The sequence below is a fragment of the Mastacembelus armatus genome, chromosome 3 (assembly GCF_900324485.2).
Source record: "Mastacembelus armatus chromosome 3, fMasArm1.2, whole genome shotgun sequence".
Taxonomy (NCBI): domain Eukaryota; kingdom Metazoa; phylum Chordata; class Actinopteri; order Synbranchiformes; family Mastacembelidae; genus Mastacembelus; species Mastacembelus armatus.
In genome coordinates, this window is record NC_046635.1 from 20,424,853 (window position 1) to 20,439,909 (window position 15,057).

Genomic DNA, 15,057 nt, shown 5'->3' on the forward strand with positions numbered 1-15,057 from the left:
CACTATTGAGACTCCAAAAAGTCTAACTTGGAGCAAATCTAAATCTCTAAATGAAGTGCCAGTCACACTTTAGTTCCCTTACGCCCATGTTGCAATAGCAGAGGTGTTTTCCTTTAGTATGACTAGAAACCTCTGCTATTGCTGTGGGGGTTTTCTGTTGCCACATATTCTGCCCACATGCACTAAACAGGGCTATAGAATGGCAAACAATTACAAGAGAAGGCATTATTGTGCAGCCATCAATGAAGAGAACTGAGAAAATTTCTGGTGTGTATTTTGGCTGTCTTTAGAGATGGGACAACCTTTGTGGTAATGAGTAGGTCGCTGGTGTTTTTGTAGGAGTGGAGGGTCACTGACAGCCCTCTCTGAGATATGCATGTTGAAGGAGGAGGAGAGAGAGCAATTAAACTACTCCCAAAGCAGCCCAGAATGACTCACACCACTGAGTTCATACGGCAAGGGGGAAGGGTAAGAGGGAAACAGAAAGGCCAGCATCGAGCTTACACGTAAAGATAATATCTGGAAACAAGCCAAGGAAGAGACTGTGTTAAAGCCTCATACACTAATCCCCCAACAAGGACCAAAGTCATGTCTGAGAGGAGAGAAAGATAGGAACACCCTTTCTCATTCTACATCTGTGCCTCACTCCTCCACTTTCATTCACTGCTTCTTTAACCAGTGACCCACCACTCGATCCAGGGCCCTGGGAAGACACAGCTCTACACAGGGACCTTGTGTAGAGACACTAACCTCCACTTGGTAAGAGAACACAAGAGGAGCATTTTGCACTGAATCAAGGGGGTGGTGACTGGACAGGAGAGGAGGGCAAGCTAGGTCGGCTGACGTCATGGAAAGCACACATCTGACGTCCTATTCATCAGAGGTGAAATACTGTGAGCCAAAGCAAATCACTGTGCACTTGGCTGTTTTTGATCTACTGCGTTTTACAACAAAGCATGCACTGTACAGTGGCTGACTCGCTGTTTGATCCTCTCTCCAAAGGTCTGATCTTGACATGAAAAACACATGTATTCTCCTAAGAAACGAGTGTACATAGGAGAGATGATTACACAAGTGGTCTTATGTCAGTGGTTAGAGGGCTGAGCCGTGGTGTCCTCTCACGGGGATAGTGGGGATCTCGCCTTTCCCTTCTCCCTCTCCACATAGTGATGCTCAGAAGCCATAGAGGGCAGGCTGGGAGACGCCAGGCTGTGGGGATTTACACGCTGCACTTTGTGTTTATGGGCCTCAGCTCTGTTTGAGTGCCTGTGAGACAGAGATGGGCACTTTCACAGCGGACATGAAATAAACTCATTACAGACTTTGCGAGTGCTGGCAACAGGCCCCCGCTTAGCAATGAGGCACAGGACTGGCTAGAAAAGGCTGAACGTGATCGTCACACTGCTACACCAGGTGGTGGGTAGTGGTAGTGGTTACATCTTGTGTTCTTCAGGTGTGCAGTGCATTGGTGATGCTCGATTTACTTCTGTCAAGTGTTTTTTAATCAGCGAGTAGGACTGATGCTAGCTAGGCACATGAAACGAGCACAAGTGAGCACGGGGGCTGAGTGTGAGACTGAGAGATGATGAGGGATGCAAGCACACAGCAAATAGGAGGATCAAAGCTTTGATAGGGAGGGTGGTTGCAGGGTGACGCATAACGCGGTTAGCAAACAATATCCAGCCATATCTCCCATTCACCCTGGCAGTTGAGCACATGTTCACGCACTTACCTATACTTTCAAATGCATTATGCACACAAGATCTGACAACTGGAGTGGGATTACTAAGGTTCACCAGCACAGATATGATGCTTTCACACACTCTCTAAGCCCATGAAAAAAATTTTTGAAAGAGATTTTTAAAACTTTTAAATAAGAGACAATAGTGAATAATAATACGTGAATATCATGAATGGTAAAAGGATATCAGGTGATATTTTAAATTGTTCAGAACAATAGCCAATTGTGAAACACCTGTCCGTGTCTCACTTTCTCACTCACTCACTGAACAAATGGCTTACATAGGCATATGAAAGCACGCAGTGTTTCAGACAAACACACAGCAGGGTGAGAGATGATCGACAAGGAGAGCCAAATTAGGTACAGGCTGTTGACAGCTTAGAAATCAAACACCTATCACATATTTTCTCTTGTTTCCTTTATTGTGTAGCATAAACATACCAAGAGACCAAGCTCAATAGACATGAATATCAACAACAATTTTAACGTGATAAGCAAGGGAGCAGCTGTTATCCAACTATTGTCATGAAATACAAGTTGCTGGGACTGAGATGGAAATTGTGTATTTAGCAGGGTTTTGGCAAAAAAAAAAATGCCTGCTTGGAACACACCGAGGATGCAGATGGACAGCAGAGAAGTGGCTAATGCTGCAGAGTTTTTACAATCATTTGTTGCTTTATTTCCACTGTGAAAACTGGTCACAATTGGAATCTTAACTGAATGAAATTAAACTTTCTACAGCCACATTCCAGATCTGCAATAAGTGTGGCTTTTATACTAAAATTAAAGCAATTTATTAGTGAGAACTTGAGAAAACGTGTGAAATACCAAAGCTATGTCTTTCTCGGAGGCCGTAACGATTCTTTTGATCATCCTTAATTTATATCCACAGACACGAGCACAGCCTGAGCCACAGCATGCTCCAGTGGTAGTGAGTTGTATCAAACTGTTGATCTTTGCAAAAATCTTTCAGTTGATCCCTTCTGGGAAAAAAAAAATGTTTCAAAAACAAATAATGTTGATGCCATAAATGATCAGTTCTGTATAAGTGCCAGTCAGATTTTTAAGATTTTAATTTAACAACAAACTGCACAATTGTTTTGCATGAGATCTATTGTGTTGACACAGTAACAAGTGATGAGTAGACATTTATTACAGTGGCTCAATACAGTGTTCCAACTGCACTATAAGGTAAAAATATCAGTACCATTAAGTACTGGTATTATCAAACAGTGCCAACACACAAACACACACACACACACACACAAAACAATTTCATGCACCCAAAGGCCAGAGAACACATTGATATTCCACAGCTATATGACAACTGACAGCTCCATAGCAGCACACTGTCTGAGGAATTGGACACGAGATACACTGACACTACAATGGAGACACTGCTACAGTAGTGTTCTGGAGCTGAGAGGTTCCCATCAGCATGACCGTCACATACACAAACACGTGTACACAGTGCTAGTACGCAGGTGTCTGTATCGTCTCTGACACACAAATAAAAATACACACACACACACACAGCAAAGGAAAGCAGATGTCGTTGTCCATGTTAGTCATTTTAAAGTTAGTTATAAAGTTCTCTGTGAAGATTGTTTTCACAATTCACTGACTTCAGGTTCACTTCATGTTCTCCATCAATGTCCACTAGCATGCACACAGACATCTTAACATGAAATTCAATACCAAGGTTTCCCAGTTCAATAAACAACACAACTTCTCTCCAGGCTGACTTGGTTCAATACCATTCAACCACACAAAGATTAGCACTTCACAGTCTTTCTTCATAAAGGTGATAACGGTGACAGTTCAATAACCGAGCAGAACCATTTACACTACCACTGGAGCCATTTGTTAAACACATTAAGTACATGTGTTTAAAAGGTATGTCTGAGTCCTGCTGCAATACGAACCAGGAAAAAACATTAACATGATTACATACATAAAGAAAATCAGACACCGGAGCTGGAGGGCAAATTGCAGGGGCAATATTGACATAGCAAAGTAAACAAGTGCAAAACTAACAGACTGCAATGACAGTAGGTTTTAGTCAGGCAAGAAGACAACAAGCAGAAGTATGCTTTTACAATACTGCCCCCCTCTGGTTATAAATGTGACTGCAGCACAACAAATTTTATTATGGACATTTTTTGCACCACCTGAACATCAAATGATCAAACAATCTGTGAGCCCCTTCATACTGATTATTATTATAATAAAACAAATCCCAGTAAAAGAGAATGCTAGCTTTTAAATCCATTTTGCCAAGAAACAGATGTCCAGAATACTCCCATTTGAAAAAAATTAGCATCTGGAAAACATTAAGACAGGGATGGGAGTGTATGCATAGTAAGCATGATTTGGTTTGAAATTAGCAATCTGGAAAAGTATCTTGAACAGAGGTTTTCAAATAGCCTCTCAGTGAAAGTGGCACAATATGGATGAGATTAAACGAGACTTAAAGCTTTCTGCAGTGTAAAGGGGTCACTTTCAACATTAAGCTCAGAACATAATCTCTTCCTTTTCTATTTTGGCTCCAGGAACTCATCATGGTGTATGAGTGCCCTTGTTCAGGGAGAGATACAGGTGATGGCAGATAGGGAAGACAAGGATTGACTTGCTTATTTTTAACAATGTCATAAATCAAGATGGGATTCACTATTGTGCTATTTTCCTGTCTCTTTTTTTTTTCTTCCTATCTCTGCTCTCTCTGTCTTACTTCCATCAGAGATGTATGCCACCTCATATTCCGTCAATAACCTGTTAATGGGCTCCGGCAGTCAGATAATAGTGCTGGCTGAAGAACTGTGGGCAGATAAGGCAAAGCGTCTGACTGGCCTGAGAGACAGAGAGTCTTTGATGCGGAGGAGGCAGGGGATGACAAAGGAAGAAGCGGGGAGAAGGAGGAACCTCAAGGTAGGAGGAGAGTCATGGGATCTGATCTGACTTGAGTGCACTAACACTGAGATGTAAACACTATTGCCATTATTACAGGCTGAGGACTGAGAAAGAGTTAATGAGTAAGAAAAAGAGTTTTTTTTTTACTGAATGTGCCTTAGTAAGTGAAATTAGCTCGTTCACAGGTTCATATCATTTGTTGAGTCATAGTTTCAAGCACCAGGGGGATGCAAGGTTATGCAAGGGTCATTCTGTCGCCAGCTATGCATGTCTCGATGACAGGGCCACCGTGACTGACATCACCACTGCCACGTCACCAAGGCAACATCCTGGAGGCAGGTGTCTCCCTGTGAGCCACTTTCTCAGCAACCCAGTAACTGTGATGCTTTCCAAGCACAGATCAGTGTCCGTTCAATTCATTCATCACAGCCCACTAGACACACAGCAGACCCACATATGGCCCCAGGCCATTCTTCCCCTCCACAACTGCAATCTCGGCATATTACAAGTATCTATTTTTTAACAATCCCACAAGGCAGCATTTTTAGAACTTGTTGAAATAATCATGAGGTGCTTGTTGGTTAATGCACTCTGTTTCAATGAGCGCTCTGTGAGAAAAGAAGAGCTGGGAAACGGTGAGACAGAGGCAAGCCAACAGAGACCGGTCATTATGTATGCATTGCGGCGAAACCAATCTTTGTTGAGCCTGTCCTCGATTGTTTTTAAAAGGATACTTCACTGGACACAATCAAATTAGCAAGAACATCACTGATACGGGGTAATAACCCTAAATTGAATTTCTACACAGGCTAAAGTGTCCCCTCTCTGCAGAATCAATTGCTGTGAAGAGAAAAGGAGGACAGGAAGAGGGCATTCATAGTTAGCAGACCTTTAAAAAGTACACCAGAGATGCAGGCATGAATAGGCTATTTTCATGCTTCAGGGCCCCGCCATAATGTGTGCCTGCCAACTACTATGCTAGATTCAATCTATCCAATTATGCTAATTAATTTGAATTACCTTACAGCTCCCATCACTGACTGTGAAACAGGGTAAGCTTTCTATTTCTGCATTTGAAAGAATATGATTCTGTTTCATTGTTTGGGTGCTATGTGCTGCACACAGCAAGCCCTGGCAGCTGAGCGGCTGTGCTAACTGAACAGAGAGTATGACAACAACAAGCAATTAGCTAGACAGCCTCCTGTTAGCTCTGCCACTGGCTGACACTGCTGTGTGCTGTGTTGGAGTGAGCCAAAGATATACTGTACTCAGCTACTGTTGTGGCTGAATAATTGTTATACATATACATTGACATTTTTTTTAAACTCACAATCAGTGTGATAAAAATTAAACTGTTATAAGCAACCAGTAGGTCAAGGGCAGTACTGGAAAGTAAGGTACTTACCTCAACTACATTTGGCTGCAAATAGTTTGTAATTTTACTTAAGTAAAGTTTTGAATGAATGCAGACTATTACTTGTAACAGAGTATTATTACACTGTGGTATTTACAGTATATACAGTGGGTACGGAAAGTATTCAGACCCCTTTAAATTTTTCACTCTTTGTGTCATTGCAGCCATTTGCCAAAATCAAAAAAGTTCATTTTATTTCTCATTAATGTACACTCAGCACCCCATCTTGACAGAAAAAAACAGAAATGTAGAAATTTTTGCAAATTTATTAAAAAAGAAAAACTGAAATATCACATGGTCATAAGTATTCAGACCCTTTGCAGTGACACTCATATTTAACTCACATGCTGTCCATTTCTTCTGATCCTCCTTGAGATAGTTCTGCTCCTTCATTGGAGTCCAGCTGTGTTTAATTAAACTGATTGGACCTGATTAGGAAGGGCACACACCTGTCTATATAAGACCTTACAGCTCACAGTGCATGTCAGAGCAAATGAGAATCATGAGGTCGAAGGAACTGCCCAAGGAGCTCAGAGACAGAATTGTGGCAAGGCACAGATCTGGCCAAGGTTACAAAAGAATTTCTGCAGCATTCAAGGTTCCTAAGAGCACAGTGGCCTCCATAATCCTCAAATGGAAAAAGTTTGGGACGACCAGAACTCTTCCTAGACCTGGCCGTCCAACCAAACTGAGCAATCGTGTGAGAAGAGCCTTGGTGAGAGAGGTAAAGAAGAACCCAAAGATCACTGTGGCTGAGCTCCAGAGATGCAGTAGGGAGATGGGAGAAAGTTCCACAAAGTCAACTATCACTGCAGCCCTCCACCAGTCGGGGCTTTATGGCAGAGTTGCCCGACGGAAGCCTCTCCTCAGTGCAAGACACATGAAAGCCTGCACAGAGTTTGCCAAAAAATACATGAAGGACTTCCAGACTATGAGATATAAGATTCTCTGGTCTGATGAGACCAAGATTGAACTTTTTGGTGTTAATTCTAAGCGGTATGTGTGGAGAAAACCAGGCACTGCTCATCACCTGTCCAATACAATGCCTACAGTGAAACATGGTGGTGGGAGCATCATGTTTTGGGGGTGTTTTTCAGCTGCAGGGACAGGACGACTGGTTGCAATTGAAGGAAAGATGAATGCGGCCAAGTACAGAGATATCCTGGAAGAAAACCTCTTCCAGAGTGCTCAGAACCTCAGACTGGGCCAAAGGTTCACCTTTCAACAGGACAATGACCCTAAGCACACAGCTAAAATAACAAAGCAGTGGCTTCAGAACAACTCTGTGACCGTTCTTGACTGGCCCCGCCAGAGCCCTGACCTAAACCCAATTTGAGCATCTCTGGAGAGACCTGAAAATGGCTGTCCACCAACGTTCAGCATCCAACCTGACAGAACTGGAGAGGATCTGCAAGGAAGAATGGCAGAGGATCCCCAAATCCAGGTGTGAAAAACTTGTTGCATCATTCCCAAGAAGACTCATGGCTGTACTAGCTCAAAAGGATGCTTCTACTCAATACTGAGCACAGGGTCTGAATACTTATGACCATGTGATATTTCAGTTTTTCTTTTTTAATAAATTTGCAAAAATTTCTACATTTCTGTTTTTTTCTGTCAAGATGGGGTGCTGAGTGTACATTAATGAGAAATAAAATGAACTTTTTTGATTTTGGCAAATGGCTGCAATGACACAAAGAGTGAAAAATTTAAAGGGGTCTGAATACTTTCCGTACCCACTGTATAAGGATCTCTGTACTTCTTCCACCACTAGTCAAAGCAACAGTGGGTGGCCTCCTCTGTAGTGTATTTGAGCACATAAACAACAACTCTTTGTAGACAAGGCTCTTCATATAGTGACACAACAGCTGTGTGATGCTGGATGAGTAACATCAGGGAGAGGTTTCAGCAAAAAAAATGATCCATCATCTGACACTTGAGTCAGAATACAGCTGGGGGCTATATAGACAATTTTACTGCATTTGGATGACATTGTTGTCATGGGCTGTCTTTGTGTTTTTCTTGCACAAGTAGTGTTCTCCTGACAGACAGTGACCACAAAGTGTAATTGTAATGTACTGATATGAACACTTGCTGTAGTTATTCAGCAATGACTCGCCTGCCAGGAAGGTTACTGTCAGTAAACCCAGTGAGGGACTTTGAAACCTATGAGAGCCTGGGTGATATCAACACAGACATGCACACACATTCACACACAGATTCTCATTAATTGTGCAGGTTTTCTTTTTGTGTGATAGAGTGGACATGGTTGTTTTTAAAGCAAAGGCAATAAATTGAAATTAACTATCCGGATTATAATTACTGTTGTCCTGCACTAGGAAAAAAAAAATAAAGAAATCCTGTGCAATCATTTGTCAGCCCAGAATGTATCACTGCACAGAAATATTTTAACACAAAAGAAAAAATAAAGTGCAGTTAACCTGTATGTATTGTTCTGAAACACACCTGTTGCCATGCTTCAAGTTACTAATATTGTATTAAATAAAACAAGCATCACTGAGGTAGTAGTATTTTTATATCGTCATACAGTGTTGCCCGTGGAGGCTATAGAATCAAACTAGACTCCTGCTAATTCATTTAGTGATACAGTTACTAGAGAGAAACTGAATCATTGTGTGAGCTACAACAGCCCATTACCCGTGAGTTAAAGAGCTCCATCAGTCCCCGACACCTCCTCCTCCTCCTCCTCCTCCCTCCTGGTGAGAGGAGCGAGTTAGGCAAGCCACATGGCCAGTAATGAGCAGGCCGCAGGCCCATTTGTGCTGGGAGAGAAAAGGTCCCTAATGAACCACTGGAGACATTTAGGGCCACGCAGTCAAGACTGGAACGCACCACTGATGGCCGACAGCAGGTTGTGTCAGCTCAACCAGAGAGAAATGCAATGCAGAAATGTAAAAATAGCTCTTGTTAAATAATGGAGTTTTGAATGATAAAAGTTCTTTGTAAATTTTGTGGATTTGCCAAAAAGTGTTGTACCATTTTGTTTTGGGCATCCGGAAGAAACAGTTAAAACAGAAATTATCTCCTCCTCCATCTTCGGGCTATACATAAACATATGACTGAGAAAAGGATGATACTAAAATATATACACTGTTGATCCCTCTTTTGACATGCTGAAGTCCCTTCTTTTATTTACCGCCTCATGAGACATTATCAAGTCAGCCCAGGCTATTTGTTTCTTTTATATGATGAAGTCTTTCTTTAAGCACCATTTCTACTGAAGTGAAACTTTAGAGTGTGTGAGTTATGAATCCTCAACCACAACGCTGCTTCCCAGTGTTATAAATATAAGATGATGACTTCTTCACCACACTCCCTGAGTCACAGCAGAAAAACTGCACTTCTAGCACTTTCCAGGAGCTCTCTGCTCCTCACCTGTCTGTAAAAGGTCAAAGCTATTCTGTTTTACAAGCTGAATTATAGAGAAAATATGAAAAACAACTCACATATCAATGTCATAACCCTGTAAAAACAAAACTTAAAGGAATTATTATGAAAAATGTCTTTTTATTCCCTCAGGCAGGATGTCTGTATAAATAAGAATATGTTCTTTGTCAACTTATCTGGACGGATGAGAGTTTAAACATTGAGAGTTTATAAGTTTTCGACTACTGGCACATTATTTTTGGGAGCAGCCTCATTTAAGCTGCTGTTTCGCCCAGTGAAGCCTTTGAAGATGGAAGACTAATAGGCCCTGCCAGGCGTACTGTTTAACAAGCAGTGTTATTTCCCACCGTGGTGACTCAGATCTAATGGCAGGGCATTGGCTGGGGTGATACCTACCCAGTGTTTGGATGGCCAGCATTGTGAGCAGCAGGAGGAAAAGCATGGTCTTCCAAGCTGGATTTGTACCGCAGGTCAACGTCTTCAAACACAGCACTACAGGGAAAAGGAAAATACACATATTTGAGGAGGTGGTAGATTGTGATAAGACACAGCACAATAGTACAGGATGTGTGAATGTGATGGTGATAAAGAAATTTGAGAAAAAAAGATGGCGGTCTTCTATGACTTTGTTTTAGCTTGCTTGGTCTCTCAGGTGCATGGAGTTTGACAATGAGATAATCCAACTCATCATAAATTATAAGCTATTTGAAAGTCTGGTATTATTTCCTGTGGCTTATAAATTTATCTGAAAGTTTGTTTGAAGGTGATTTTTCTTGTCCTTTCATTGACCTGCTCAAAGCTTTTCTCCTCCAGAGGGAGCAGAACTGTGATGACAAATGGGGATTTCCAAAGTTGACAGGAAATAGCCAAATCATTCTTTCTGCTTTCCTGGTTTCCAGAGGGAAAACACTACTTTAAGAGTGAGTAGAGACAGACAAAGCTATTTGTCCCTGTCTGCTGCCACTCAAGCACGCATGAAAAATGTATGAGATATTTATCTTAAAGGGATTAGTAGAGGCCAATATTTGCATCTGTATTTGGTTAGACAAAAGCTTGTTTTATTTACATTCATATGAAGTTCTACAATCACAGACTATTTAATATCTGGGTACAACAATAGTATAACAATACCTGGCTGCTGAAAAACATCACTGTATGTGAAGTGCAAATGATAGGGCAACTGATATATAAATATTTACTTACTTCTTTACCTGACTAAGCACATTCAATAATATCAAATACTACTTGTAGTACTTGTATATTTTTGATAATTTTTGTAGTATTAATCCTGAAAAAAAGAAGAAAGAAAAGTTGGGGCTATAGCTTTAGCCAGTGGGCTATAGCAATGTTTTTCTCAACACAATTACTAAATATAATCAAAAGAAACTACATTCCAAAAAAATATATAATAAAAACAAAAGATGTGAAGAATGGGAAAATCTCAAAGATAGTGTTAGATATAGGTGAATAAGTGGAATGTATTGTATGCAAGTGTGACTACAACAAAGAGGAAGACAAAAACAAAGAAAGGAAGAAAGGGGAAGGGTTCTTTATTATGAAACATGTAGTCAGCTTTTTGAGAATTAGGTAAACGGGTATTTCTAATATTAAAAAAAGTAACAATTAGATATTTTCATAGAATATGCTTATTTTAGAATGTCCTATACTACACTGCTGTTTAAACAGCTTTTACAAATATACCTAAAAAAAGGACATGGGCTACTTTATATATCAGCAGTCATACGCATTTGGTCTGTCAACTAATTCAGCAATGAGATAATTTCTTAAAACACAGACGCCTGCTTTTTTTCTGGTTCTTTGCACTCTATACTTCGGTGTCATGGGCTAGTTATGCTTTTATCTGTTGAAAAATGAGACAATTTTCATGAAAACTTGTGTATGTAGTCTATGTTTTGCTTTCAGCCCATTAGGGGGATATTGGTTTCTTTTTCTTCTAAGATGCAGTTTATTTTTTATACTACCAGCAGCAATCACTACAGTTAGAAATGTTCAAATCCTGCACAAACTAATTAGAACTACAATTAACACATAACAGGATTTATTTGGCAGCTGACAAACGTGAACATCACACATCAGAAAAATGAAGCTATTTGTAAAACATTGGCACAGTGACTGCTCAAAAATACTCCAAGTGGCTGTTAAACACAGACATCACTGATTTTGTGATAGTCATTAAATCAAGTTATTGGTTATCCAATAAATATGACAATAAAACCCAATGTGTTGAAATGTTTTCTTTCCAAACTAGTATACTGGCCATTTTTACAGGTTCTACACCCATAGCAATGAAAACAGTCAAATTTGTTATTCTGCCACCATTGCCTGATTGACTAATCTGTTTGGTTTTGGCAGCCTAATCTTCTATTTTGACCTCTGTGTGTGCCAAGTGATCACACATTACATGTTCTCTTTAAATTGGATTTATCTCCCAAAATGGAAATAGAGTATTGCCTGAGTGGCAATACTTAGACAGAAAGGGAATTTGAAAGGTTGGGAAGCTTAATAATTTCCACATTGCAATTTCTATTTTTTAGTTTCTACAGATTCATCCCCTATCTATTAAGTGTATTTTCAAATCAAACAAAAAAGTGTTTTTGCTTTCATTTTTGTATTTCACTTCTTACCACCACATCAGTGAGAGTTGCCAAATATTAACTGCAACCACTATAGGTGCGGCCAGATGAGTAACTCCTACTGTTCAAAAAATGTCATAAAACTATATAAATTAGCAAATTCAGCAGATGTTTTTATGTTTTATACGAAAATAAAATATAGATTCAAGAGAACAGCAACCAGGTTAGTTCTGATGTTTTGGTACTATGAATCATGTCAGTATTGCTGTGAGCTATAGCTACATCTCATGAGTTAACCAAAACTTTTCCATGAGGCTCCATTTATGGCTTCAGCAGAGAGGATGTGGGCAGGACTTTCCATAACAGCTCCTCTCCCAACTGCCTCTGGACTTTCAGAAGACCTCTGCCTGCCAACTCAAAATTCTGGTAATACTGACTGAATCTCCCAACATTACGTACCCTTCAGAGGGAGAGAATATGAATGACACACCAGACAAACATTCAAAACTTTAATCAAATAATTCAGTGAAGAAAGGGCCGGGCACACATCACAGCCATCCGCTCCTAAAGTGTATGAGCAGGTTTTCCTAAGCCTGAAGTGAGCTTAACTATGCCAACACACCAAACCACTGTCTGTCTCTGCCTGTGTTGTCCAGACACCAGGAAGCCATCAAAGGTTGTTTTTTTTTGTTGTTTTTTTTCCATTAAATCACTCCATTACCTTATCCACCACAAGCCAGCATCTTCTTCTCATTTTACTATTCAACTTTTAACAACTCTGGTCAATGTCAGAAATTAAGATAAGCCTACCACACTTGTTGTATTTTAAAAACAGCTATGCAAGCCATCACTATATTACGCCAATAAATCAAAACAGTTGCAAAGTCTTTAGTCATATGTCAATCCTGTTCATTGCATCAATCCATGATAACTCTCTCTAAAATGATGAATATTAAAATGAAAACGAAATGGGCACTGAAAGACTCCTAGACAGTGAGATTTTAATTTTTTATTCAGTGACCGGTCATCAGTTTTTGAGCCATAATCACTAAAGACTATTAAGCTTCTTACAGAGGTCAAAGGAAAGAGAAACAATTCTTGAGGTATCACAGAACATTAAGATTTACATTTGTGCTGTGGTCATTGTACCATTGCATTATTCTTTAGAGAAATCTGTGACAGGGGTCCTGTAAAACTGTGTCTCTTTTACATACACTGTTGGTCTTAAGTCCACTCTTGTGGATGACAAGGCCATTCTTAAATACTGTTAAGACAATAAATCTCACTGACCTTCCGAGCTCAAATGTCTCAGTGGCATCTGGCGAGCGTCAACGCCAAGCTTCTCAAACCATTAGGAACCATTCAACCCCAAATGATATGTACATTTCCAACCTGGATGACAGAAAACTGCATCGTGGAATGGGATGACTGGATTCACTTCTTACAGAAATATGACCGCATGTCATTAGCAATTAGTCAAATTACACATTAAATCTGTCAAACTGAGGAAAGACGAGCTCCATAAACTTCATGGCTGAGACGAAAGTTTCACTTGCCAATTTTAATTAAAACTGTGGAAACTCATTTCCAGTTCATGCTTAGCTATGCATCAGTCTCATACAGCTAGAGAAGGCAGAACAATACTAGACTATATTCTTATCTGAGCGATAGTTAGCAGGTGAAGCAGGGACAACTGTAAAGCAGATGTCTTCTCAAGGCCAGGAAAATGTACAGGATCAGTATGCACTATAACAGACACTTCAACATCCTGCTTTTGTAAATCCCCAGCAAATCAATTTAGTGTAACCTTTAGCTTATGGCTTAATAATTTTAATCTAAAATAACAGTATGAACTTCCTACTGTCACAAACTGTGATCATATCCCTTACAAAAAAAAAAAAAAGAAGAAAAAGTGGTTGAGCATCTTGTAAAATGTCCAATAACATCATTATCTCTGACCACTATATCAGTGATCATTTACTATATGAGATGAGAGAATGATAAATACAAAACGCTCCTACATCCTACAGGAAGCAGGACCTGCCAGCAGGGCACAGCTGCAGTGTCGTGGTGAAACATCCTCACTGTCTCCTTTGCTCAACCGTTTCTTATTGTGTCCCTGTAAAAACTGAGGAACATCGTCACTGCTTTTCAATGTCTTCATGCTTGTGACCAGTTAAATCAAAGTGTTTAGTTTAGTGTTTAGCAACCAAATCACAATCCAATCATCTCAAGGCACAGAAACCCAACAAACCCCTTATGAGCAATGGGTAATTATCAGGGGAAACATTTCCAGCAAAACAAGAGATTAGAAGAAATTAAGTATAGCTTAGTGTACCAGAAATGAGTTTTTCCCCTCTTTTCTATCCTATTAATCATCCTTTGACCCTTCATATTTATCTTGTGAGCCCTTATTGAATCTTGAACCCCAAATTGAAAAACAAATGTGACCTACCCTATCCTGTAACACTTTGTTCCAAACACAAAAAAGAGAAATGTACTACACAAGCTACACAAAGGGCCTACTTCATGTGTGAAACTCACACCAGTGTGAGTGAGGACTTTAAATAGACTTAGCCTATAATTTCTGGATAAACAAATGCTTGCCAGTAAATGTGAATACACTTTTATGGCCCCACTTTGAGTTATGGAAGCTGATTAAATGCAGGGATGTAGCGTTGACTTTGAGTCGAACGGAAGCGCAGTCCGTTTCATTCATAAACATTATCGGGCTCCTTTTATGAAACAGTAACGTTATGTTTGTATGGTGAAGCTTAGCAGGCCTCTTTCTTGCTTTAAACCAACCAAATTAAAACCCCACATTAGACACCGGTGCCCAGTCAGCAGAGTCAACTTAGTTATACACTGCTCTGAGTTCATGGGGTTTTCTGCTCCCCAGCTGTTGCTCGTCTCTAAAAAAAAAAAAAAACAAGCGAACTTCATGCTTTCTTTCCCTTCAGCCTACAACAAAAACCTGTCTGTTAGCTACTGCT

The 15,057-nt window shown here is 40.1% G+C and overlaps 1 protein-coding gene across 3 annotated transcripts in view; it reads right to left on the minus strand.

The window, feature by feature from the left end:
• The window catches only part of cd276 (CD276 molecule), a 62,891-nt gene that overhangs the window by 47,526 nt on the left and 308 nt on the right, over positions 1 to 15,057 (minus strand). For 2 of the 3 annotated variants that reach the window (XR_003294844.1, XM_026293385.1), the window contains exons 1-2: positions 13,355 to 13,461; positions 9,867 to 9,962 (exon numbers count right to left, since the gene is read on the minus strand). Coding sequence is in view for 2 of the 3 variants with exons in the window: in XM_026293385.1 (XP_026149170.1) it covers positions 9,867 to 9,962; positions 13,355 to 13,382 (124 nt within the window). In the remaining variant the exon portion in view is untranslated. Of the gene's footprint in view, positions 1 to 9,866; positions 9,963 to 13,354; positions 13,462 to 15,057 lie in introns of those variants that run through there. The other variant, XM_026293386.2, reaches the window with a different exon arrangement.